The sequence below is a fragment of the Eumetopias jubatus genome, unplaced genomic scaffold (assembly GCF_037043125.1).
Source record: "Eumetopias jubatus isolate StellerSeaLion01/CBP00866 unplaced genomic scaffold, mEumJub1_p1.0 scaffold_12, whole genome shotgun sequence".
In the NCBI taxonomy this organism is placed as follows: Eukaryota; Metazoa; Chordata; class Mammalia; order Carnivora; family Otariidae; genus Eumetopias; species Eumetopias jubatus.
Genome location: NW_028274818.1, coordinates 79,237,435 through 79,264,855, shown reverse-complemented (window position 1 = coordinate 79,264,855; position 27,421 = coordinate 79,237,435). Strand labels below are relative to the sequence as shown.

At 52.0% G+C, this 27,421-nt stretch overlaps 1 protein-coding gene across 1 annotated transcript in view; it reads right to left on the bottom strand.

Annotated features, from left to right (window-relative positions):
- Positions 1-391: 391 nt before the first annotated feature.
- The window catches only part of SNX29 (sorting nexin 29), a 507,012-nt gene continuing 479,982 nt past the window's right edge, over positions 392-27,421 (bottom strand). Inside the window, exon 21 of the mRNA XM_028117489.2 lies at positions 392-4,998. Within this exon, the coding sequence (XP_027973290.2) occupies positions 4,869-4,998 (130 nt within the window). The 3' untranslated portion in view covers positions 392-4,868. The remainder of the gene's footprint in view (positions 4,999-27,421) is intronic.

Below are 27,421 nucleotides of genomic sequence, written 5' to 3'. Positions count from 1 at the left end.
CTCTGTTGTCCACCCGTCTCACCCGTCAACTCAAGTGAGAGACGGCCAGGGTGCTCTATGCCCACTCCAGGCAAGATGCCTGGTATACAGTAGGTGCCCAGCAACTATCTGGATGAGTAGGAACCTGTAACAAGGGTTTTGTTTTTTTTTCTGTATGGCATTTTGAATGTGCATCTCCAAGTTCTACAGGGCTCACAGCTCACAGTGGGATTTCTGCTCCATTTCAGCTCCAATCAAACTGAGGTTGGTCTAAGCCAATGCTGTTTTCTAGGATCTCGCATGAAATGGTGGATGAGTTTTCTGGATATTTTTACAATGTGTGTATTGAAAGTTGCGCTCATCCCCAATCACTGAAAAAGAATGCACAGAAACAGACCATCAGTGGACTATCTAATTTATAAAACGTGACCGTTTTTATTGTCATTGTAAAGAGGTGTATCTCAACCAGATTGTAACAAAATTACCACAGCTTATTCCAAAAGAAAATTTTAATACAAGAGATTTTAGAAAAACACATTTGTTTAAAAATTCTATTGTGTAAACCTTAACATAAGAGGGTAGTTAACATAATACTACACGTTTTGGAGCGAATCTGCAGACTGCTAGGCCCCACGTATGTCCAGACGGTGGACTAGACTCTCCAGGTGTTGCCATGTCCCCACCTCCCTGGCAGAGGGCTCGCAGGGACCCGGTCAGCCAAGGGGGACTCTTCTGGGGGGGATGGCCTCCCCACTGGGACACCAGGGCTCTGCATTCACCGGTCTCCCTCCTCCAGGAAGTCCGTATCTGCTAAGGTTGGCAAAGAGTTCCACCAAATGATGCCGCCAGCAATGGTGAAGCTAAGGCTGCAGAGGCAAAGACGTTCTTTCCCGGCCGGATGCTAGATAAGAAAACATCCCAGTGAGCTCCACCACCCCCTCACTCCGGGAAATGTGTGTTCTTCAGGCTTCCTTTCAGCAACACTGGGTGCAAGTGTGCGGTCTGCTGTTCTGTATCCTTCTGTGGCCTCAGTCTCAATTTTTGCAAGGGCCTTCCCTACATAGTTTCTACTGAGGGTAGAAAGAGTCTTTCAAGGTGAACAAGTGGGCTCTCCGTGTGCAGGTCAGGAAAGCAGGAAGGGGACCCGATCAGGCTCTGAGGAGAAGGGTGCTACCTGGGGAGGTCAGCTAGTGGTTTTCCAGTCATGATGGAGAGGCATGCATGTGCCCTAAGAACTAACCCCTGGGCCTCAGAACAGTAGTGCATTCAGCATGTTCTGTGGTGGGGTGCTCCTCCCCATGCTGTAAGCTCAACCATCCTTTAGAGAAATCAGATTTTGTATTTTCCTGTAAAGGAATGGATTGGGTAGGTTAAGTTAAAACCCATTCACTGTGGTTGTGAGGATTTAGACACACGAGGAGAGGCTCCTTGCCCTCACAGAGAATTGTCAACCTCAGGTCCGTATACCACAGTGGTTCATGGTTGAGGGGAAGGTGAGACGCATGGGGTTGAGCTGAGCAGGTGCATCTGGGCAGGGGCAGGCTGAGCCCAGAGCCAGTCGGCTCTGAGCACGCCCATGTTCCCCCTCCTCCCTACTGATCCAGTAGCTGAAGTTTTATTTTAGAAACCTAATCAAAACCACGTGTTACAGAAACAGGAAAATGAACTTTTTGGCACAGAAATGTTAGATAAAATATACAGTGCTACAATGGTGTGAAATGAGCACAGAAGCCAAACCCAACAGCAAATATTGAATGTTAGCTTTAATGAAACAATGCAAAATATTTAGAAAAATGACGGTTGTACAAGACCTTGCTCCTGAGCAGATGCCTGCCTGCCGGAAGCACCCTCTGTCTGCCGCGGCCCGGGCTGGGGACAGAGCCCAGCGTGTGGGGCACGGTCCCGCGCGAACCACAGAGGAAAGAAAGGTCAAGACAATTATTGCCTTTGGGGTTGACATCGGGCAGGAGGTATGCCCCTTCTGGGACACCTCCACGCCAGTCTGATGTTCCTGGGCAGGTGAGGCCCTGGCACGGTCGCTCCAGGCTGAAAATGGAGCCTGTCCTTTGCCCTCAGTTCTACACCCAGGCAAGACGGCCCCTCGGGAGTAGGGCGCCTCCCCGGGAATGAGCTCTGGTGCGTCCAAAGGCTCCAGGCTGAGGCATGAAGGCTTCTGGAGGAGACTGGTGTGGCGGTGTCTGTGGGGACCCCAGAGGACAAGGCCTGGCCTCCAAGTGGGGGGGCGGGCCGGTTCCCCCGGTGAAGGTGAACATGTGGGGGCAGGGGGTCGAGGCCTAGAAGCCTGCGCCTCAGGTGGGTGAACTTTCCCATGCGGAGCCGAGAGGGAAAGAGAACACTTGGTGCAGCCTGGCCACAGAGACCCTGGTTCAGGGTGTGGGGAAGCAAGCAGGGTGGTTTCTGATCAACAGGGCTGGCTGGCAGCTCTCCGTTCCCGCTTCCTGACTCGGGGCCCAAACACATGATGCGTTATTAGGCCTCCCATGCCGGTTGGCTCTTGGCATGAGCTGCAGCTGAGCTATCAATCTGACGACTGTCAACAGCTTTGATTGCCCTTTGTTTTTAAAGGCACAACCCACACTCTGCCAATGTTGACAACTCTGAGTGGTTAGCCAAGAACTCAGGAGGTGCCCAGCTGTGGAGGAGAGCCCAGCGCGTAACTACCTCCTGTCCACAGACCCTTGCCCCATCCCTCCCTCTCTGTTCCTGTCTCAACAACTCAACGAGGTGATCCCTTTGTAACCAGAGCCCTTGGGTGTACCTGGGTAGTGGTGCTAAAGGTGACCATCATGGGAGAGAATGCCCTCTCCCAGGTGGGCCCCGCCACCTTCCTCGGGTGCCAACTTCAGAGGTGCCGAAGGATCTTACTGGATCTAGGAGACGGGAACAACTTCTACTGGTTCTCTCTGTTGCACTGTGTTTATCTCTGATGGGTCACGGGGCCGAGTGGGTGTCGTGCAGGGCAAGGGCCAGCCAGCCCTCTGATTTGGATCGAACCAAAGGGCAGCAGACAACACGGACATGGGGAGAAGGTGGCATTTTGTGCATCGGGTCTCAGTCCGCACCTGGCTGGGCCCAGGTCTGTGGTTCTTTGTCTAGGAACTGGAGCTCCACTGCTTCTCTGCATCCCAGCAGGGCGGGGATCTGGAGCAGTGATGGAGGTAACCACTGCAGAACATTCTGTGACTCCAGAGTTAAGGCTTTGAGGAGTGGCTGTCATGTGTATGTCGCATGCGGATCTGAGCTGAAATGAGGGGAGGTGGTCCGTATGCTGACAATGGTTCTAGGGTTTCTGCTGCATCAGGAAAAGGGGGTGCATGTAGTAAGCAGGCTGGATGGGCTCTGTGTGGTCCCAGGAACAAGCTTTTCCATCTGTGTTTCAGGAAAGCAGGGCAAGTTTTCCATGAATAATTAAGCTTTAAAAAATAGTTGAGTTTCTTCTTTTGTAAATACAGGCTGAGTGTGTAATTGTTTCTCAAGGCTTAGCATCTGTCCATCGTAGTTCTGGGCACTTTTTTTTTTTAGCCTCTGCAGAATGTCAAAGCAGGTTCCTGGTGGGGATTTTGGAGAAGGTGAGGTCAGACTCACACTCGGACATGTGTCGGGCCCAGTGCCCAAACAGGCTGCAGGAGGCTCCACTCCTTATCTGCTGCCAGCCCTGCTTCCTAGACTGAGGGGGAGCAGGAACCCACCCTGGGGAGGCAGGCCTGGGGCAGCTCGAGGTTTCAGAGTCCAGGGCAACTCTGCTCCTGCCGCCAGTGAGGGGGGCCCGGCTCCGGTTCTTGGGAAGCGTTGGGACATGGGAGTGCTTGCCGCGGGAGCCGGGCCGAGCAGCTCATCTTCACCCAGTTCCCTCCTGCCAAGGGGGCCTGCTCAGAGATTGGGGGGGGGGGCAGGGGGACACACACTGAGAGCACGGCGGGGGGCAGAGGGTACAGCGTGAACGTGTCTTCAGGGAATGACCATGATCTGGTGGGAGTACACACTGTCCGAATTCCCAGGGAGCCCCGCGGAGTTCTGCAGGGCTCTGGAGCGTGGTCTGCAAGCCCAAGGGCCTGTGGCCTGCTCCATCGTAGTTCCCAGAACAGAGTCTCTCTCACGACCTTGAGGCCTCTTGGCTTGTAAGGTCAAGGCCCTGGAATTCTGGACAGCCCAGGGCCTGCCAAGCCTCACAAGGTGCACGTGGGCCCAGGCGGCCTCTGGTTTCCTACAGGGGCTAGTCCTTCCCGAAGCCAACCTCAGAAGGTTGGGGGAAGTGCTCTATGCACCCCAGTTCAGGGTCCTTAGTAGTCCCTTCACAAGGCCACTAGCATGTTTTCCTCAAGGAGGCCACGTGAGCTACCACTGACCACGGATTCTACAACCAGAGGGTTTTAGGGCCCCTGGTAGAGAGTAAAAGGGGAAGGAACGCGACCTCCCCCGCCAACCCCACATGGCCATAGGTTACAGCAGGCAGTTATGATAAAAGAAAAAAAAAAAACCAGGGTAACAGTCATTCTAATTCCCATGTGGGTAAGAGTCAAGAGGTGGTTTCTGACCCACCTCAGAGCTGTGCATCTCCACCACGGGGCTCCACGCTCCCCCTGGCGCCCACCCTCCTGCCGGCCCCTGGGCTGGAGGGAGAGGAACGGGCAGGCCCTGGGAGGGCGCCCGTGTGTCCGGCCAGCAGCCGCCTTGCCCTCTGAGACTGCCCAGTTTAATCAGTGCCACGGGACTGGGGGGGGAAGGTGCGCTCTCGTGGCTTCACCAGGTGACGGGGGGCTCACTCCAGGGTGGAAGGGGCCGGCTGCTGGGGCCAGGTCAGACGCGGAGTGGCTGGGTGGAGGCAGCTGGTGCAGCACATAGGGCCCAAGTCTGGGATTCGGCGGAGGTCAGAGGTCGCCGCTCTGGGGCTCCACGTTGCGGGTCTCTCTGGGGTGACCTCGGGACAGCTTGGGGAAGCGGGAAGCCACTTTGGGCCGGGCGTTCTTGGTCAGCGGTTCTCCAGGAGGGGTGATGTCACTGTAGGATAGAGCAGGGAAGGATCCAATTAAGTCAGGGTGTCCAGAAGGGTGTGAGAAGGGCAGGAGTGGTCTCAGAGGGGACAGATGCTCCCCAGCTCCAATAGGTGAGCACAACGGGGGCCAGGGCTTTCTTCCCCCATTGTCACTGACCCATGCCCTTGCTAGAGGATCAAAGAAAACGCTTTGGAGAACATTGCATTTAAGATCAAAAGAGGTATAGCAAAAAGGGGGGGCCTTCTTGTGGAATTCATCCTAAAAGAATAACCAGGATGTAGGCCACCGTCTAATTAGAAAGGACGTTCCCGTGCAAAAGAGCCAAAAATAGCACAACCACTCAGCAGTCCAACAGAGGGGATGACCCACCTGGGTTTTAAACGGCCTGTGCCCCAGGACAGTGGGCGCGCTACGGGATGTGGTGGAGGGGGGCACTCAGTGCCCAGGGAGGACGGACGAGGAGAACCGGAGACAAAATAGGGCGTGGGCCCCTGCCAGGTGTTTGGGAAAACCTGCGGGAGAGGGCGGTTTGTCCCTTCCTTCCATGCCGTTCTTGAGCACCTGTATGGGCCGAGCCCTGTTGGAGCCCCTGCAGACACGGCCGCGAGCCAAACCACTTCTCCCAGGCCTGGTGGAGACTCACGGGCCACCGGGGAGATGACGTTGCCTGTGGGACACGGGATGAGGGCAGCCAGAGCGTCCCTGGGCAGAAGGTGCCTGAGAGTGCTGGTGGGTCAGGTCGAGAGGCTCTTGGTGCAGGACGACAGGAGGGAGGCCCGTCAGGTGGTCCTGGCTGGGGGTGGGGGGGCCGGTAGTCGTCCATGGTCCAGCTGCCATCTGAAGTGACCCCTGCCTGCCCTGGGGAGAAGGGCCTGGAGGGGTCTGGGCTGTGAACGCAGAGTTGCTGAACTCTGCCTTACTTCCTACAGTTCTTGTAACAAATGACCTCACACTTAGTGGCTTGAATGCCAAACATACCGTCTTGCAGTTGTGGGGGGTCTTAAGTCCAAAATGGGTCTTATGGAGCTAAAGTCAGAATGTTGGCAGACCTGGTTCCTTCTGGAGGCTCCAGGGGAGAATGTTTCCCTGCTTTTCCCTGTTTCTGGCCACCTGTATTCCTCTCCCTCATACCAGGACCTTCGTGATCACATGGGGCCCACGTGGGCCATCTGCCTTTTTCAAGATCCTTAACCACACCGGCCAAGCCCCCTGCGCCAGGTCAGGGGACACAGAGGGTCCGGGGACTGGGGCGTGGACATTCTTAGCGTTATTCTGTGCGGCACAGAGATTGGAACAGTGGAATCAACAAGATTTGGTATTTGAACATCAATGGGCTCTACAGCTGGCAGAAAATGCGAGTAAGAAACGGTAACTTCTACAAACCATATCTCACTGGGACAAAACGTGTCTAAAAAACCAAGCTGAGGTGAACCTCATTCTCGCGTCTCGAGTGTCCCTGCGCCACTGACCCTCCGAATGTGCGGCCCCCAGACTCTGCCAGCAAAGACAGCCCCTCTGTCGATGAGTGCTGAGGCTCAGCAGGACCCCGGCCACCCAGGGAGTAAGTGGCAGATCCAGAATCGTCCAAGCCCCTCCAGACGAGTTAGGGAATGAGCCACATTAAAAAAAGAAATTGCCCCTGCCTCCCGGGGTCCCCGTGGGTTCCGTGAAACAGACCACTTCCTTCCCCCATGTCAGCAGTGGTTCTGCTGACAGGGGTTGGATTTTCCCACCTTTGCAGGGACACAGCCATTGTGCTCAGGGAGATGCCCCTTGTGGTGAGTTCAGGACAGTATCTCACTAACAAAATGAGAAACTCCTCTAGTGACGATCTCCTCCCCCCAAAAGTCAGGCTGTGCTTCGCGTCATGTTCCCGGAGGAGAGAGTGGTACCGTCCAGCCGAGAACAAGTGGGAGCTGCTCCTCGTTCCCAGCGTCCATGCAGGTGCTTAGCCGCATGGTCCTCCTTCAAAAGGACACCTGGCCATAGGTTACTGTTTCTTCTCTCGAAACTACCCGAGGTAACAAAAGCCTCTTTACCCTGAAGGCCCCTTACAGGACGGGTAGAAGATGCTGGAAGGCCTCGCCACTCACACTGTGCAGGAGGGCTTGCATATAAATGTCACTGGAAACCACCCCCTCCCTTCACTGGTCAGGATCCAGAGTCCAAGTGGCTGACCCCAACTCAGAGGCTGTTGCCCTCACTGGGCATGACGTGCCAGGTGGGCGTGGGTCCCGCCAGAGCCTGTCAGGCCCCGGGGTCAGCGGCTCCGGGGAGGGAGAATTACAAGCCAGTTGGGACAGTTTGTTTTTCCACAGGTGGCACCTGTGGAGGTGGAGGCAGCCTCGCCCTGAACCAGGGCCCAGTCCTGCCACCCAGGGTCTGGGCGCCTTGCTCGTCGGGCACAGAGAAAGGCGGAGCACGTGGCCCTCAGCACGCTTCGGGGAGGAAGGGGGCCTGAACCCCATGTAAGGCCATATGCTGGCTGCCTTTCTTCAGCCAAGTGCCTGGCTCTCCTTGAGCCCTGGCTTCCAGGACAGAAGGAAGATGGGGCTGTTTTGAGAGTTCAAGGGAGAGTCAGCCCCTCAGACTACGTGAGCTCTGTTGTCTGATACTGTGCTGGGCAGACGGGGGTCCACAGCCTCACTGGGGATGGGCAGCGCAGACGCCGGGACAGACTGTTAGAGAGGAGCTCGGTAGCTGCCCTGACAGGGGTAAACACAGGGTGTTCCGAGCAGGGCGCCAGACATGCTCATCATGGTGGTTACAGGGCTTCCTGGAGGAGGAAGAGCAGAGAAGGATGAGCAGGACAGAGTTGGGTGGTTCACCGTGGCAAAGGCCCTGTGCTGGCCGACCTCGCCGGCTGCTTCACCTTCCCGGAAGGCAGGATTGGTCACACGGGTGGACCGCGATGTCACTGAGCTGATGCTTGCGGGTTCTGAGTGTCACTGCTGGGGCTGGGGGCCTGACCATGAAAGTAGCTGGTACAGGGGGACGGAGAGCTCCAGCCTCAAGGCCCCAGCAAAGCAGCGACAGTGAGCCTGGCCGCCATGCTGGGGGAGATGGGCAGGAAGCTGTTGCAGTAACTCCCATAAACCCAGAGCAGTGGGGGCGGCACGGAGGCCCCGGGAGTTGAGCTGGTGGCATAGGGAGAGGGTCAGGGGGAGCAGGGAGCCATAGTAATGACTGGGTAGAGGTTAAAGGCAGCCGGACAAAGAGCTGCCAGCCCCGGGCCTGTGTAAGGCCCCAACCCCAAGGAACTCTACGGGGTTTTAGGTCAAGAACTATCCAACAGTTTCCTGTACCCATTGGCCATTTGCGTGTCGTCTCTGGAGAAATGCCTACTCCAGTCCTTAGATGGCTCTTTAATTGGGGAAATGAACATCCAAACCACAAGGAGCTGTCACCTCACACCTGTCAGGATGGTGATTCTCATAAAGCCACCCCGTTTTAGGAAGAAAGTTGGAGCTTGGAAGCCTTGTACACTGTTGGTGGGGACGCAAGATGGTACAGCTGCTAAGGGAAACCACGCGGAGCTTCCGCAAACGATGACAAAGAGAACTGTATGATCCAGCAATCCCAGCTCTGGGCATTGCCCCCAAAGAATGGAAATCAGGATCCTGAAAAGATATCTGCACCCCCATGTTCACTGAGACATTATTCACAACAGCAAAGCCACGGAAACCAGCTGAGAGTCTGGGGATGGATGGATGGGTACAGACAATGTGGTGTGTACATACAATGGAATCTTACTCAGCCTTCCAGGAAATTCTGAGCTAAGCAACCCCAGGGATGAACCTGGAGGAGATTATGCTAAGTGAGCTCAGTCCACAGAAGCTGTAAGTCTGTGGGATTCCACCTACAGGCGGTGTCTAAAATAGGCTGACTCCTAGAATCAAGAGTGGAACTCTGGCCATTAGAGTGGGGGAGTTACGAGTCAGCAGCACAAAGCTTCAGTTACTCTGAAATCCTTTCTAGAGCCCTGCTGTGCAACACTGTCCCTGTCGTCACCGAGAATGTAATACCCGCCCTGAAGGTAGCAGGTAGATGTCATGTTCTCACACCGTATGGTTTTTTGTGTGTCTAATACTGGCAAGTGCATCGTAGCAGAAGGCGTGAGCCTGTGGGTACGTGTCACTGGGAGGGCAGAGGGGGTGGCGAGCTGGGAGCAGGGGCTGAGCCTGCTCTGAGTGGGCAGAGGTCACTGGTGCCACGAGGCTGGGCACAGGCCATTCCAGGGAGGCGGGAAGAGGCGTTCGCAAGGACAGCCTGAAATCAGGGAGACTGTCTTTAACTGAGGCTCCCTCGAGCCCCTACTGTAGCCACTGCCTCTGTTGCGGTCCCAGCTCTGTGTCCTCAGAAGGCAGTTCTCTCCGTCTCGTGCACCGTGGGACTGTGGGTCTGGCGGGACGGCACCCGTTTGCTCCCTGGCCCCGGCGATAGAGGGCGGGCCCCTGAGAAGCCAGCCCTGTCGCTGCTCCAGCACGGCTGTGTTGTCTGATAAAGTGGGGGCCCAGACACTCGTGGGAGGCGGACTGAAGAGCAAGGTGGACCTACCTTCCTGATCTTCCCGCCTCTGTCCGGAGGTCGGGGCGATCTGCCCCCTTCCCCAGACGAGGAAGGCCCCGCCTCCACCCTAAGCAGGGATTTCCTCCTTAAACCCTGTGAAGCACTGGACCGGACTTCATTTTTGGAGTCCGAAAACCAGGGTTCATTCTGTTAGACACTAGAGAACCCTAGAGGAAGGTATGTCACCTTCCCCTGACTCAGTTTTCTGATCTGTGAAATGGGGATGCTACGGGTCTCTCCTACCGTGAGTGAACCATTCGACACCTATGGATTGAGTCTGCTACCCTTCGAGGTAGATGTGGCGCGCTCAGGGCCCCAGACAACGGAGCTAAGAGTGCAAGAACACAGGTGAAGTCCAGCAAGCAAAAGCACTTTGGCAGCAAGGAACCAGGTAGAGGCTTTTACAAAGATTTTGCAAAAGACCAAACTATAGTAACTTCAACCCCTGCCATCCTCCGCTCCCTCCCTCTGTCCAACCTGGGGGAGAGGGGAGGGACCCTCCTCTGCAGTGACCCTCCTTCTGTTTTTGGAAAAGACCCGTGTCTCGGGTGGCAGACCGTAAGCTGCCTAGTCTCGACCCAGTGGAGGGCGGTCTCGTGTGCCGGCAGGCGCCCTGAGGACAGGTAGGTGGCAGGGACGTGCACACGCTACTTGAAGTGCCGGCCCAGCCTTCAGAGGTCAGGGAACCGGGGCCAAAGACTGCGGCCACCGTAGAGGGAAGACCAAGCCACTGAGAGATCATCACAGGACTCTCTGAGCCAGGGCCAGACCCTTGTGGGCTTCTGGGGCAGTGAAGACAAGACTTGGTTTCGACCCTGAGGTTGCTCAGACCTGGGCAGTGGGGGTGTAGTAAGTGACCGAAGAGAGGCCGGCCACCGTGCCTGGGGGGAGGGGAGCTGGGGAGGGTCCTGGGGGCAGGGCCCGAGGCAAGCCCTGGGGCAGGAGGGAGGCCCGCGGGAGACAGGAGGAAGGGAGGGGCTTTCGGGCAGGAAGGACAGTGAGAGCCTCCAGGAAGAGGACCGGCTGCAGGCCCCAAGCTGCCCACGGATGCGGGGCGGCACGTGGGTGTGCGCGGCCAAGGAAGGCTACAAGGTGATCCAGATCCATGGCGGACCTGGAGTTGTACCACCTGCTTTCTGCAGGGATAGACCCGGGGGTGAGTGAAGACTTGGCCACAGAACCACCTCTTCCGGACGGGGCTGTGCTATCCCCACCACTAGGCTGTACTGGATCTACTCCATGGATAATGTACACCAACCGATGAGCTCTACGAAGGGCAGAACACGTGACCATGATCCAGCTTCCCTCTCGGGGCCCTCATCAACATGAATACCCTGAAGAGGAACGTGCTGAGGATGGGATTTCCCCTCTTTCTCGCTTGGAGAACATGCTCCGACACAGGCTGCAGCCCCCAGCCAGGACTCAGGCTCCAGTCTCGGGGACCGTGCAGCTCCTCTCGGACCCAGGCTCAGTGGGGAAGGGGGAGGCCACCTTCGGGGTAGGATTCTGGGAGTCCCAGCATCGTTATCATAGGCAGGAACGGTCACTGAGGCCCAGGGTCGCCATGCCCAGAGCTGTCCTGTTTCCCAGATTCCATCTTCATCACCATTTACACCTTCCCCATTTCCTCCTATCTGCATAGCTCCCCTATAAAACTCAAGATTTTTCTTTACCTCTATTTATAGGTTACTTTGGCTGATGAAAAAAATACCCATAAAAATGGATTCAAGGCATCTTAAAACATTCTTTAAAAGTTTCCCCCTAATGGTCCTAGTGGCCCAAAAGCGTGGACACCACCAGGGTCCATCAGGAGAGCGGACGAGGTGCTCTGTCCGTCCAGTGGGGGAGGGGGACTCAGCTGTGGGCGTGCTGAGGCTCTGGGACGAGTCCCGCGGCATGCACCCCTGCGCCACACCGCGGTCCGCGGACTACACGGGGGTCAAGGCAGGTCAGAAGCAGCAAATGCAAGGAGAGGACTCTCCCTTTCCTTAAAAGCAGACCATCTAAAACTTCCACGGAAAAGCAGTCCTTTCTATGCCAGAAGCAAAGTAAGTCTTCTCGAGGGGAAGTGGGGCCAAGAGCATTCTGTACAATCAGATCTTGTGAAAATAATTCTCTTCCTTGCGCCCCCCCTGCCCCCCATAACTTCACTTTTCCACACCTGCCTTTGGTTCCCCCTTACGTAGAAGCAGGTAGGTCTTGGCAGCTGGGGGGTCCTGTCTCCCTTATCACTCCCATGTCACGGAGCACCTGTGACCCCGCGCTCTGCCCTGTTCCTCGGGCATATGCGGATTTCACTCCCAGGCCAGCCGGAAGCCCTGAGAGGGGGAGACGCTGCCAGCCCCCGCCCCGTGCCCTGGTGCGGGTAAGGCCTGCAAGCCCCGTGCTGGCCGAAACACGCCAGGCTCACCGGTCTGCGTACTACGCAATTCCATGTGTGGGAAGCTCCAGAATAGGGTTGTCTGGAGAAATGGGAAGTTGAGTGGTTGCGTGGGGCTGTGGAAACACGGGGCTCCTTTCTGCCATGATGAAAATCTAAAGTGAGGTGGTGGCTGTATGTATCTCTGGACTCAAAGCTACTGATCTGGGTGCACTCTCCGTGGGCGAACTGTATGGCGTGTGCACTCTGCCATAAGGAGGCTATTTGAAAAAGTGGTCCAAGCTGAAAAAAACAAAGAGGAGGGACGGTGCAGGATCTTCCCTGGCAGGTCCCTGTGACAGAGCGTGGCACCATGCTGGGTGCCTGGTGCTAGCTTTCTTCACCTGCTGCTGAACTTGGCTTTGGTCCCCGCCCGCACGGCAACTATGTCCTCTGAGAAAACGGTTGCTGCGCTCTAACAGAGTCCGGTCCTTCAGGTCCTGTTAAAGTCATCTTGGTGTGCACATGGGGATGGTCTCAGGCACTCAACCAGGGGACAGGAAGTGAGGGACAGATGGATGCAGGGGCCTCCTTCCCCCAGGCCACGAGATGCAGACTTCCTGGGCTCTAGGGACTCCCGGTCTTGGAGACGGGAACCCTGTGGGGGGACGTCCCTTCCCTATGCCCGACACTGGGCATCTGGTTCTCAGCTGGAAACTGGCCTGGACCCTCAGCTGGAAGGTGGTGGGAGAAGCCGCCTCCTGAGCATGGCAGCTCACCCAGGACACAGCCCACATGTCCCCTACGGACCTTCTCCTCGAGCTGCTGGGGGTTCTCTCCCTGACAATTAGCTCAGCAGCCCTTACAGAAACTCGCCCTTGTCCCTCCTGCTGGCTACCATCGCGGCGCCAGAGAAATCGAGTCTGTGGAAGCAGCACCTGCCAGGAGCCCCAGGGGTGACTTCTTTTTAATAAGCCTCTGGGGTGCACCTCCCTGGTATCCCAGTCCCAGCGCCTGGGTGACATCGATCCGATGGTCTCAGCCACGCAGCAGTGAAAAATGGCCATGGGGAGAGAGTTACGTTTCATTTCGCTGGTAAACCGGGTGCAGAGAGCCGGTCAATACTCCATTTGCTGGGAGCCGCCTGCTGTGGCTTGGAGGATGGCTGTGCATGGATGATGCTGGCTGCCAGGCCGGGCCCCGGCGCACGGATGGGACCGAGCTCTTTCCTCCCGAAGCTGTAGCCACTGTCCTCTGAGACCTGGCTCCCTGGGGAGGTCCGTGTGTGCAGGAGTTAGGAGAACTACGTTCTGCCTCCATGGTGTGCAAACCATGAAGAAGAGCTGCCCTCCCATCTGCGGGGTCAGGGGAGGCCCCGCTCCACCCCCACGGCCTGTGGTGTCAGGGCTGTGAGCCTGTTGGTCCAGGTGCACCAGGCCACACAGCCTCTGAACTGGCTTGTGGGCACGCTTCAGGGCTCCGGCCCCTACGATGGGGATCCAAAGGACCAGCTGTGCCTGTGTACCAGTCGTCAGCCCCAGTCCTGAAGGTTTCCTTCGGGGGAGACCATCCCCGTGAATTAGGGGAAGGTGGCCTCCATGCACTTCCTCGGTTTCCTGCCTCGTGGTTAGATCTGGGGCCCAAGAACGAAGTTCTGCTCTCACAGATTGACCCACAGATGGTTCTGTTGCTTCTTCGGATACCCACAGTTCCTAACCCCAAAAGGTCTCTGGTGATTTAATGATTTTCAATATGATCTTTATGCGCTGGCCTTGTGAGGGAGGTGCTGTGACGTTCTGTTCCTGGGATGCCACGGGGGCTGGTGCCAGTGCCGGTGTGCAGAGGTTACGGGCGACAGTCACAGGGTGCTTACTGGAGAGTGGGGGGCCTGAGCACCAATCCTGTATCAGTGTCTGCCTCCCACCCACCTTGCTGCACGCACGGGGTCTAGAACAGAATGTCGAGTGTGGCATGCAGAGGTGCAGGGACTGGTGCAAAAATGTCACACGTCTCCTAGGTGAAAGCAGGACGCAAGCCGGGGCCCATCTGACTAGGGCCAGTTCTTCTCATGCTCTGGGCTAAGGGGCAGAGGACAGGGAGATATTTGCAGGGAAAAAGATCTCAAGGGTCTGGGAAGACCGTATGAGGTGGGCTCTGACACTGGAAGGGGGGCTGGATTGTGGACTGCCACGTGAGCCCCCCTGAGGATCGGGGGAGCCCCATTAGCGTAACCCACTTCGGATGTACAGTCTCTAAAGCTTACCACTGGGGCCGGGAGTAACGAGGACAGGGAGGAGCCCCCCAGCCAGGGCGCCCTGTAGGGTTGGTACGGCCCCCCGGAGAAGGATGCTGAGGTCAGAACCAAGATGGGGTAGCAGGAACTGAGCAGGGGTAGGGCTGACAGTACAGGGGTGCTGGAGAGCGAGCCCCCGTGGGCACAGTGAGCAATCGGAGGGGGGAGTGAAAACAGGTTCCAGTTCTGTCTGGAGACTAGCCTGGGGTGTGGGGGGCAGCTGAGCTGGAGGGGAAGATACAGCAGGTGCCAGGAGGACAGGGTACCAGAAGTGAAGGCATGCGTGTTGGGGGGTCCCTGTGGTAAATGACGCTACTGGAGGAAGGATAACTGCATTAGACCTAGTGTGCGTAGGAGGATGGCTCGAGTCCACAGAAACACTACTGCCTCCTGCAGCTCCCGAGACATCAGCTTTAATTATTTCATGGCCAGGGACCATGGAGGGGCTTCTTTTTTTAATTTTTAATTTTATTTATTTATTTGACAGCAAGAGAAAGCACAAGCAGGGGGAGTGGCCGGCAGACGGGGAGGGAGAAGCAGGCTTCCCGTGGAGCAGGGAGCCCGATGCGGGGCTTGATCCCAGGACCCTGGGATCATGACCTGAGCTGAAGGCAGATGCTTAACCGCTGAGCCATCCAGGCGCCCCTGGGCATGGGCTTCTGATCATTACAGACCACCTGATGCTGATGGGGTGCCTGGGGGCCTCTTCAAGTAGAGCCCATTACCCCAAGTGGGTGTCCCACGGGTTCCCGAGCAGACTGAGACCGACATTCCAGAAGCTTTTGCACCCCATCTGCCATGTTGGGACCTCCCCCTGAAAGGCTGCTTCGAGAAAGGGCTGGATGGTTCTCTCTCTCTGCCTCTCATTATCCCCCACCCATGGCCAGTTCCTACCAGAGCCCCCACTGCCTGGGTCCTGCCACTGCCCCCTCTCAGTCCCATCTCTCCTCCTTACCGGTAGGACTCTGGGCTCGATGGTAGCCACTGCCCGTCTCCCAGTCTTGAACTTGGCCAACACAGAAACCCTGAATTTCCCTTTCATACCTTTCTCCCTCCTCTGGTCTTCTCAGCTCTCCTAAATGGTACAACTATCTGCCTCCTTGCTCAAAGCCTGACCCATCACCTTGGTCTTTCTTCCTCTGACATTCCGTGCCTAATTCGCCAAACTGCCCCATGGGCTCTCCGTCTGGACACATGTGCAACACTTGCACTTTCCTCCATGCCCACGGTGACATCCCAGGTCCAGCCACCGTGGCCTCTGGCCTGGACTCCCAACAGATTTCTGAATGGTCTCCTTGAGTTCACGGATTCCTCTGCCCCTCGCCTGAAGTCCTCCATTTCCCTCCTCTACAGCTTCTGGCTGCCCTTGGGTCCAGCCCATGCCACCTCCGGCTCTGCTCAGTTGTCCCTCAGCTACAGGTCATGCTCCAAAGTCTCCTCCACTCATGAGCCACCCAGTCACTGTATTTTAGTTTCTTTATGGCAACTGGCACTCTGGCCCCTTCACCACCATCTGCCCAGCACCTAGAATTACATCTGGCACATGGAATCATTCAGGCAGAACCACAGAGACTGCCAACGGCAAGGTCATCTGCACTGAGCCTTGTCCTTCTGGTCGGACAGGACTCTGGACACGCCCAGCTTAGCAGAGGCGGCCGTGTGTGATGCCAGAACACAGGCCTTGGAATCAGAAAGCCATGAACGCTCTTGAGGTTTACTTTGAGAAAACAGGAGTAATAATCCATATTCACTTCTCTCCTACAAAAGGGTGATAATAGGACTTTTGAGACTATTAATAAGGTACCCCCTCAGAAGCATCATCCAGGTTTGTTCTATCCGTAAAAGCTCAGTGGTTTTAACACGGCAGGTGCAGAGAACAAAAAGCATAGAAAACCCTAAGGGTGGTGTTACAAGCCAGCAGAAACACAGAAGAGAACGAGAGACGGGCGTCCCACAGCCTGGGAGACAGCAGATCATGGAAGGCCCAGAGTGTCTGAAGGGCTCCTAAGACCCACCAAGAGCGAGTGGACAGTCCAACAGACATGCAGGGAAAGGATACGGTGGGTACTTCGTTGGGGGAGGGGGGTACACCGGTTTGTTAGTCATTCTGCTAATACTTGTTGAAGCCGGGGGAGCTGAGTCACGGCTGGAACCATCCAGCTAAAACAAGCCAGATCAGGACGCTCCTTGGCTCCAAACCCTCTCATCATCCACGCCCCCATGAGTGAAACCCTTACGGTACCCTGCACAACCATCCCTGATGTGGTCCTGCCTCCTCTCCTGCTACCCTCCATCTCCTCCAGCCTTCAGGCTTCTCAGCAGGCACTGGGCACATTCCTGACCCGGTGCCTCTGTGGTTACTGGTACCCAAAGACAGAAGGGTCATCTGGCCTTCTCCCCTTTCTGTCTTCTCGTTTGGGTCTCGGTGCGGCCTCCCCTGCAAGAGCCCTCGGCATGAGCTGCTGCCATCAATCTGGTTCACAGATGCAAAGCTGGCACGTCGGGGGAGGGGGGGGGCAGAACAGGCGCTCTGTGAAGACGCGTGGAAAGAGCAGGTCTGCAGGGCATCCAGTACAGCCCCAGATCATTATCAGTCAGCAGAAAAATGCAAGCTGGCAAAAGATGTTGTTACCAAGCACTGGGATGGTGATCCTAGGTGGTTGCTGGACGTACAAACAGGGGACACCTTTTAGGAAAACCGAGGGAGCTGTGTGCGAAGGTGCACATGTATCCTCTGCGAATCCTGACTCCGGAACTCCACTTCCGGGGGTCCCTTCGACACACATAGGGGAGCATTTTCACAAAGATGTGTGTGAGGCTATTCAATGCAGCCTGGCTTCTGATTGGGAAGCCTGCAGACTACCTGCTCGTAGGTTGGGACGCTCATTAAATCCACAGTGGCATATTCGCAATCACCCGTGTGCACACACCTCCACAAAATACAATTATGTGAAAACAACAGGTAACGGAAGACAGTGTAGGATCTGAACGTCATTAAAAACAAAACCTCAGGGCGCCTGGGTGGCTCAGTTGGTTAAGCGACTGCCTTCGGCTCAGGTCATGATCCTGGAGTCCCTGGATCGAGTTCCGCATTGGGCTCCCTGCTCGGCAGGGAGTCTGCTTCTCCCTCTCACCCTCCCCCCTCTCATGTGCTCTCTCTCTCTCTCTCATTCTCTCTCTTTCAAATAAATAAATAAATCTTTAAAAAAAAAAAAAACCTCAAATGAGAAAATTGAGCACATGCACATAAACGCAGAGATCAGCAGGAGACACAGGGCAATGTGTTCTGTATATTGACACTAATTAAATGTTTGTAACTAGGGCTTACACGTTACTCATTTAATAAAATAAAAGGCTGCATGAAGGAGCCCCTACACTGCTGCTTAGAGGCCCCCGAGGCGCAGTCTCCCTGGTCCCTCTCCGTGGTACAGTGACAGCAAGTACACGCCACCTAGGGGGGCTCTGAGCACGTCTGGTGCAGGTTCCACTGGCAGAAGCGAGTCTCCACCGGGTCCAGCCGCTACACCTGCTCCGAACCATTGCCTCAGGAAGGAACCACCCTTGTGCATGCACTGACTAGGGATCCAAAATCCCAGAAAGCTTGCAGAGCTGTGAGCCGGGGGTCCAAGGCTCCCCAGCCTTCAGTCACCACCTTCCCTACCAAGCTTTAACTACTCATCAGTGGGTCTGAGGAAAGCATTAGTGGTGTTAGATTATTTCCTTTCATGTATCTTTTTTAAAGATTTTATTTATTTGAGAGAGAATGAGAGAGAGAGAGAGAGAGCACATGAGAGGAGGGAGGGTTAGAGGGAGAAGCAGACTCCCTGCTGAGCAGGGAGCCCGATGCAGGACTCGATCCTGGGACTCCAGGATCATGACCTGAGCTGAAGGCAGTCGCTTAACCAACTGAGCCACCCAGGTGCCCTCCTTTCATGTATCTTAAAACATAAAGCTGATCCCAGCCCAGTCCCCTGCTCACAGCCCTCCAGAGGCTGCCGCTGCACAATGAATAGATTTCACGCTCCCTAAGACCTGCGGACCAGGCCATGCTCCCTCCACCAGGGAGACTCCCCATGTGGCCACATTTGTTCCTCAGGGCTTCGTGTTGCTCCTTGCAAGTTGCCCCAGTGGAGAAACTGTCCCTCATCTACCCTGGTCCCTCGCTTCTAAATTCCCTTCGTGGTACGTATCTCCCATTGCAGAAATTCCGTCTGTGTGATGTTTTGGTCTCCCGTCCACAAGACTGCACACTCCTTGAGCCTGGTGCACAGCGGTGCCTGGTAAGTGGCTGAGGAATGAGCGGCTGCTCAACTGGTCATTCTGGAGCAAGACCCCTGGGGCACCACGGCGTGTGACCTGATGGCCGGAGGCGTATCACTTCTACGGTTGAACTGCAACAACTAACCTTCATGTCATGCTTGCTGTATACCAGGCACTGTCCTCACTGTCCTGCATGTATGCGGTAAACCACACCGAAGCCAGGGAGGGAGGGCCCGCTCATACCCTTTCCAGGTGAGGACGCGGAGGCACGGAGAGGTTAATGGACCCAGGGTTAAGAGCACAGTGGTGGCAGGTTCCTAGTTGTCTGAATCCCAGGTCTTCTCCCTCCCTTCCGATGTACTGTACTGTCCCCATCTTGGAGTTCTTCCCCTCTCCATAAAATTCCGTAAGAACATTTCCACCCTAGGGACGCCTGGGTGGCTCAGTCGGTGAAGCGTCTGCCTTTAGCTCAGGTCATGATCCCAGGTTCCTGGGATCCAGCCCCGCGTTGGGTTCCCTGCTCAGTGGGGGGCCTGCTTCTCCCTCTCCCACTCCCCCTGCTTGTGCTCTCTTTGTCAAATAAAATCTTAAAAAAAAAAAAAAAAAAAATCCCCACCCTAGCTTGCAAGGCTGGAGCTACAGAAAAAGGTGAAATTGGTGGGTGGACACAGAGCAGGGCCCTGTCTATTGCCTGTGGTGCTTTCACACTATAAGGGTAGAGCTGAGTCCTTGCAGAGCTGAGTGGCCCGAGTGCAAAGCCAAGAACACTCCACTCTCCAGCCCGTAACTCCCAGCTTTCTCTAGAGCAACAGAGCTGGGCAGGAGCTTAGGCAGAGCACCATGGGCTGCTATTCTCTGCGGCGGGGAAGCTGGGGGTGGTTTCTGTGCTGGGTCCTCCGAGTCTCCCTACGGCCAGGTAGAAGGATCCCAGGGGCTCGGGAAGGGCAAACCGCTTCTCCCGCAGGGCCCAGCTGGGATGAGGACCTGCTCGTGTGACTCCAAGGTCTGTGTGCTACCCCACGGTAGACCCAGAATGCGGGGGTCCTTGGCTCTGGGTGAGGGGTGGCCCTGGGCTTACTCAGCTCTGTAAAGCAAGGGCCAGGCAGGTGGTGGGCCCTCCTGTCACACGGGAGTGGAGACCAAGGCTCAGGGACAACAGCTGGGCCCACGGAGCACTGTAGGTGGCAGAGTTGTTCAGACTCAGGTCTGAGTCCAACATCTGATTGTTTTAAAATTTTAACCCCAATGTAGGTAACATATGCTGTTCTGTTAAGTTTCAGGAGTACAGTATAGTGATTCAACACTTCTGTCCATCAGCTGGTGCTCATCATAAGTGCACTTCTTCACCCCCATCACACCTGTTTCAGCTATTCCCTGCCCCCCCCACCCAGCCTCTGGTGACCCTCGGTGTATTCTTCATGATTAAGCTGTTTTTTGGTTTGCTCTTTCCCCTCCTTCATTCTGTTTCTTAAATTCCACATGTAGGTGAAATCATATGGTACTTCTTTGACTCATTTTGCTTAACATTATACTCTGTAGATCCATAGATGTTGTTGCAAATGGCAAGATTTCACTCTTATGGCTGAGTGATAATCTGTGTGAGAGTGTGTGTGTGTGCGTGTGTCTACACACCACCTCTTCTTTATCCGTTCCTCTACAGATGGACACTTGGGCTGCTTCCATAATTTGGCTATTGTAAATGATGCTGCTATAAATATAGGGGTGCATGTATCCCTTTGAATTAGTGTTTTTGTATTTTTTGGGTAAATAGCCAGTAGTGCAACTACTGGATTATATGGTAATTCTGTAATTACCATACTTTGGTAATTTTTTGAGGAGCCTCCATATTGGTGTCCAGGGTGGCTGTACCAGTTTGCATTCACAAGTTAATAAGGAAGCAGCAGAAAGAGAAATTAAGAAAAGCCCATTTACAATGGCAGCAAGAAGAATAAATTACCCACAGAGTGCATGAGGGTTCCTAGTTCTCTGCATCCTCGCCAACATTGGTTTCTTGTGTTGTTGGTTTTAGCCATTCTGACCCGTGTAAGATGATATCTCATTGTGGTTTTGATTTGCATTTCCCTGATGATCAGTGATGTTGAGCATCTTTCATCTGTTGGCCATCTATATGTCTTCTTGGAGAAATGTCTGTTCATGTCTTCTGCCCATTTTTAAATTGGATTAGGTGTGTTTTTGGTGTTGACTTTACTAAATTCTCTCTCTTTTTGGATACTGACCCTTTATCAGATATATCATTTGCAAATATTCTCTCCCACTCAGTAGGTGGTCCTTCTAGTTTTGCTGACTGTTTGCTTTGCTGTGCGGGAGCTTTTTATTTGGATATAGTTCCAATAGGGTATTTTTGCTTCCCTTGCCTCAGGAGACATATCTAGAAATAAGTTGCTATGGCCGATGTCAAAGCCGTTACTGCCTGTGTTCTCTCCTAGGATTTTTATGGTTTCAGGTCTCACATTTAGATCTTTAATCCTTTTTGAATTTATTTTTGTGTATGGTGTGAAGAAGTGTCGTTTTATACTCCTGCATGTAGCTGTCCAATTTTCCTAACACCATCTGTTGAAGGGATCGTCTTTCTTCCCACTGTGTGTTTTCTCCTTTGCCAAAGATTACTTGACCATATAATTGTGGGTTTATTTGTGCGTTTTCTATTCATTGATCTGTGTGTATTTTTTTTTTATGCCAGCACCATACTGTTTTGATTACCACAGCTTTGTAATATAACTGGAAGGCTGGAATTGGGATACTTCCAGTTTTTTCTTTTTCAAAATTGTTTTGGCTACTTGAGGTCTTTTGTGGCTCCATCCAAATTTTAGGATTGTTCTACTTTTGTGAAAATGTCATTGGTATTTTGATAGGCATTGCATTAAATCTGTAGATTGCTATGGGTTTTACCAATATTTGTTCTTCCAATCCATAAGCCTGGAATGTCCTTCCATTTCTTTGTGTCATCTTCAATTTCTTTCATCAGGGTTCCATAGTTTTCAAAGTAAGGTCTATGACATCATCAGTTAGGTGTATTCCTAGGTAATTTATTCTTCTTGGTGCCATTGTAAATGGGACTGTTTTCTTAATTTCTCTTTCTGCTGCTTCATTATTAACTTATAGGAATGCAACAGATTTCTGCATATTTTGTATCCTGCAACCTCACTGAATTCATGTATCAGTTCTAGCCATTTTTTTGGTGGAGTCTTTCAGGTTTTCTATATATAGTATCATGTCATCTGAAAATAGTATTAAGTTTTACTTCTTCCCTACCAATTTGGATGCCTTTTCTTTCTTTTTGCTGTCTGAATGCTGTGGCTAGGACACACAGTACTGTGAATAAAAGTGGTGGGTGGACATCCTTGTCTTGTTCCTGACCTTAGGAGGAAAGCTCTCAGTTTTGTCCCATTGAGTATGATGTTAGCTGTGCATTTTTCATACATGGCCTTCATTTTGTTGCAGTATGTTCCCTCTAGACCTCCTATGTTGAGAGTCTTTATCATGAATGGATGTTGTACGTTGTCACATGCTTTCTCTACATATACTGAGATGATCATATGGTCTTTATCCTTTTTCTTAATGATGTGACGTATCATGTTGATTGATTTGTAAATATTGAACCACCTTTGCATTCTAGGAATAAATCCCACTTGATTGTGGTAAGTGATTTAACATATTGTTGGATTTGGTTTGCTAATATTTTGTGGAAGATTTTTGCATCTCTGATTATCAGAGATATTGGCCTATAGCTCTCTTTTTTGGTATGGTATCGTGGTATCTTTAGGTATTAATTTTTCCTTAGAAGTCTGGTAGACTTCACCTGTGAAGCTATCTGGTCCTGGACTTTTGTTTGTTGGGAGTTTTTGATTACTGATTCACTTTCTTTTTTTTAAGACTTTATTTATTTATTTGACAGAGAGACAGTGAGAGAGGGAACACAAGCAGGGGGAGTGGGAGAGGGAGAAGCAGGCTTCCTGCTGAGCAGGGAGCCCAATGTGGGACTCGATCCCAGGACCCTGGGACCATGACCTGAGCCAGAGGCAGACGCTTAACAACTGAGCCACCCAGGCACCCACTGATTCACTTTCATTGCTGGTCATTAGCCTGTTCCGATTTTCTATTTATTCCTGCTTCAGTTTTGGTAGGTGATGTATTTCTAGGAACTTATCCACTTCGTCTAGGTCATCCAATTCTTTGGCATATAATTTTTCTTTTCTTTTCTTTTTTTTAGAAAGAGAGCATGAGCAGGGGATGGAGAAGAGAGAGAAAGTTAAGAAGACTCCATGCTAAGCACAGAGCCTGGCAAGGGGCTTGATCTCATGACCCTGAGATCATGACCTGAGCCAAAATTAAGACTTGGATACTTAACCAACTGAGCCACCCAGTTGCCCCTGGCATATAGTTTTTCTTACATTGATTGTATTTCTGTGGTGTTGGTTGTTATTTCTCCTCTTTCATTTGTGATTTTGAGTCCTTTTTAATGAATCTGGCTACAGGTTTATCAATTTTGTTGATCTTTTCAAAGAACCATCTCTTCTGGTTTCATTGATCTGGTTTTGGGTTTTCTTTTTCTAGCTCCTTTAGGTATAAGGTTAGGTTGAGATTCTCCTTGCTTCTTGAGGTAAGCCTGTATTGCTATAAACGTCCCTCTTAGAATTGCTTTTGCTATGTCCCAAAGATTTTGGACTGTAATGTTTCCACTTTCATTTCTTTCCATGTAATTTTTTATTTCTTCTTTGATTTCTTGGTTGACCCATTGTTTAGTTGCATGTTATTTAACCTCCCCGTATTTGTGGTCTTTCCAGATTTTTTCTTGGGTAGATTTCTAGTTTCCTAGCATTGTGGTCAGAAAGATGGATGGTATGACTTCAGTCTTTTTGAGTTGGTTGATACTTGTTTTATGGCCTAATGTGTGATCTATTTTGGAGAGTGTTCCATGTGCACTTGAAAAAAATGTGTATTCTTCTGTTTTAGGATGGAATATTTTGAATATATCTGTTAAAGCCATCTGGTCCAGTGTGTCATTGAAAGCCACTGTTTCCTTGTTGATATTCTGCTTAGATGATCTGGCTGTGGATGTAAGTGGAGTGCTGAAGACCCTAATGTTATTGTATTACTATCAGTTGCTTTATGTTTGTTACTGTTTTATGTATTTGGGTGGTCCCATGTTGGGTGCATAAATATTTATAATTGTTATAGCTTCTTGTTGGATTGCCCCTTTTATTATATAGTGTTCTTTGTCTCTTGGGTATAGTCTTTGTTTTAAAGTCTTTGTTTTAAAGTCTATTCTGTCCAATATAAGTATTGCTACCCCAGCTTCCTTTTGACATCCATCTGCATGATAGAGGTTTCTCCACATCCCCTCACTTTCAATCTGCAGGTGTCTATAGTCTGGTATGAGTCTCTTGTGGGCAGCATATAGATGGTCTTATTTTTTTCTTTGTATCCATTCTGTCACCCTATGTCTTTTGACTAATTTACATTTACATTCAAAGTAATTATTGATATTGATATTTATTGCCATTTTGTTGTTTTGTGGTTTTCTTACAGTTTTTATCTGCTCCATCTCTTACTCTCTCTTATGGTTTGCTGGCTTTCTTTAGTGATATACCTGGATTCCTTTCTCTTTATTCTTTGCCTGTTACTGGTTTTTTATTTGTGGTTACCATGAAGTTTATCTACACATCTCCTGAATATATTAAGTTGATGGTTGCTTAAGTTTGAATCCATTCTTTATTCCTCACCCCACCATGTTTTAGGTATATTGTGTCATATTTTATATCCTTTTATTTTGTGAGTCCCTGAATGGATTTTTACAGATATATTTACTTTTACTATTTTTGTGTTTCCTACTGTTCATAGTTACTGTTCCTTTCCACTCAGAGTCCCCTTTAACATTTTCTGTAGGATTGGTTTACTGGTTATGAATTCCTTTAGCTTTTGTTTGTCTGAGACACTCTAGTTCTCCTTTTATTTTGGAATGGTAGTCTTGCTGGATAGAGTATTCTTGGTCGCATATTTCTTTTCCTTTTAGCACTTTGAATATATTGTGCCACTTTCTTCTGGCCTGCAAAGATTCTGCTGAAAAATTTGCTGATAGCCTTATGGGGTTCCCCTTGCAGTAACTGTATGTTCTCTTGTTGCTTTTAAAATTCTCTTAAGAGGGGCACCTGGGTGGCTCAGTCATTAAAGCATCTGCCTTCAGCTCAGGTCATGATCCCAGGATCCTGGGATCGAGCCCCGCATCGGGCTCCCTGCTCAGCGGGGGGCCTGCTTCTCCCTCTCCCACTCCCCCTGCTTGTGTTCCCTCTCTCGCTGTGTCTCTCTCTGTCGAATAAATAAATAAAATCTTTAAATAAAATCCAATTCTCTAAAGAAAATCAATTATCACTACTTTCCCCCAGTTTAATTAATGTAGGTCTTGGGATGGACCTCCTTGGGTTGATTTTGTTGGTGGGTCTCTGAGCCTCCTATATCTGGACATCTGTTTCCTTTTCCAGATTTAGAAAGTTTTCAGCTATTATTTTTTCAAATTTTCTGCCCCCTCCCCCTCTTTTCTTCTTCTTGGATCACTTTAATATGAATGTTACTACATTTGATGAAGCCACAGAATCCCCTAAGTCTATTCTCATTTTGCATAATTTTTTTTTTCCTCTCACCCGCTCAGCTTACTTTCCCTTACTCTGTCCTCCAGGTCACTAATTCATTTCTCTGCTTCCTCAAGCCTGCTGTTTATTCCATCCAGTGTATTTTTTAAAGTTTTTTTTTTTTTTATTCATTCGAGACACAGAGATAGAGAGCATGAGCAGGTGGAGCAGCAGAGGAAGGGGGAGAAGCAGGCTCCCCACTGAGCAGGGAGCCTGACGCGAGGCTCGGTCCCAGGACCCCAGGATCATGACCCAAGCCAAAAGCAGATGCTTAACCATGTGAGCCACCCAGGCGTCCCTCTATCCAGTGTATTTTTTAATTTCATTGTATTGTGTTGTGACTGCTTTTTTACCTCCTTGTTAAGGGTCTCGTTGCTGTCCTCCACTGTTTTTGCAAGTCTAGCGAGGACTTTTATGATCATTAAATTCTCTATAGACCTGTTATACTTGTATCCATTTTGCCTAGGTCTCCTGCTGTGATTTTGTCCTGTTCTTTCATTTAGGACATGTTCTTCTGTATCATTTTGTCTACTTCTGTGTGTCAGGAAAGTGAGCTACTGCTCCTGCTCTTGAAAGGAATGGCCTTAGGAAGAGGTCCTATAGTGCGTTGTGGTGTAGCATCCCCTGACCCCAGAGCCTGGCGCTTCAGGGGCTGTCACCTATGTGTGGTGCGTGTACCCTGCTGCTTCTTCCTTCAGTCACCTGCAGAGGCTCTCTTTGCCTGCTGTGGACAGCGTTGGGTCCCTGGGTGGGGTGTGCAATTTTAACCAAGGGTGCCTCTGGCTTCCGCAGGGTCTGCCACCATGGCTGCCAGGACAAGGCCCCGCAAAACGTGTGGGTGGGGCGATGTGGTGTTGGCAAGGTTTCCACTGGTCTTCTGGGGGAGGGGATCTGTAGCATGGGGACTGAGGCAAATGTGACTGGAAAGGGCACAGTCCCTGCAGTGCTGGGGGCAGGGCTTGGTGCAAGTAAGTTCCGTAGTACATGTTGGCACGGCACTGGTTCCCGCAGGTGACCCTGAGCTAATGCTGGGGCGTGGGGGAGGGAGATGCACCTGCCAGCTCCTTTATTCCTGGAGGAGTCTCCCTGGGACATGCTTTGAGTTGAGTAAATAACCCTCAGGCATTTTTCAAACCGCTGCTTTTATGCTGTATCTCCATGGGCTGCCTGTCCTGCTGGCTCTTTAGGGGTGGGGACTCGGGACTATCTTGCAGAGCTGAGCCGAGCCTGCTAGTTTTAGAATTCCAGGCTTTAAGTAAGTTTTAAGAGCTCAGGAAATTCGGTCCCTCCCACTTTAGAAGCCAAGTGTCACTGGAATTTGTCCGGCTCCTGCAGGCCCCCCAGCGCGGTAGTCCATTTCTTGCCCTTCTCTGCAGCCGCCGCTCCCTCCTGACCATGGATGGCCACAGTCTGTTTCACTCCCCACCACGTCTCTGCCCTTCCTGCCCTCTTTCATGCATCCTCTTCTCTGCCTGTACTTGTGAAATTTGTTCTGACAGTCTTCAGGTCATTTTCTGGATTACTTATGCTGATGTGTGAGGTAGTTCTATCCATGGGACAAGGTGAGCTTAGTGTCCCCTTATTCTGCCATCTTCCCAGCCTCTCCTCCAATCCTTTTTAAAAGCTGGGGTTCTCAACCCTGGGTATACTTTAGAACCACCACCAGTGGGACTTAAAAAGAAGCAGCCCTATTGCACTGGGCAGGGCTTGACCTCCGTACTACTCAGACTCCTGCCAGGTGATCCAGTGTGCAAGCCAGGGCTGAGGGCCAAAACATTTAAAGTACCCTATCACTTGGGGGCAGTTCTGCAGACTGGAAGACCAGTTAAAAGGAGAAGTGTTCCATTTATCTTTGAGCTCAGAGGCAGGTATTTGGGTGGATTGGCAAACTGGTTGAACGTTGGACTGTATCAGACGTTCTCGAGAAACAATTTAATTTTTTTAGAGAGGGGGCGTGGAGAGAGAGAATCTAAGCAGGCTCCACACCCAGTCTCATAACCAGGAGATCATGACCTGAGCTGAAATCAAGAGGCAGGCACTTAACAGACCAAGTCACCCAGGTGCTCCTAGAGAAACAGTTTTAAACCCTCCTTGGAAGAGGGCAGGTCTGAGCACAGTGTGTGAAGAAGATTTTTCTAGTATTTTCCTGGCAGATATGTGCCCTGGTTTCACCATTCCAGACTAGATCAGACCTCATCCAAGAAAAAGACGACCATCAGAGTATTTAAAAGTGCTGCTCCCCTCGCTAGGATAGCACCTTACTTAGAAGCATGGCTCACCCACCTCAAGATGAAGAAAG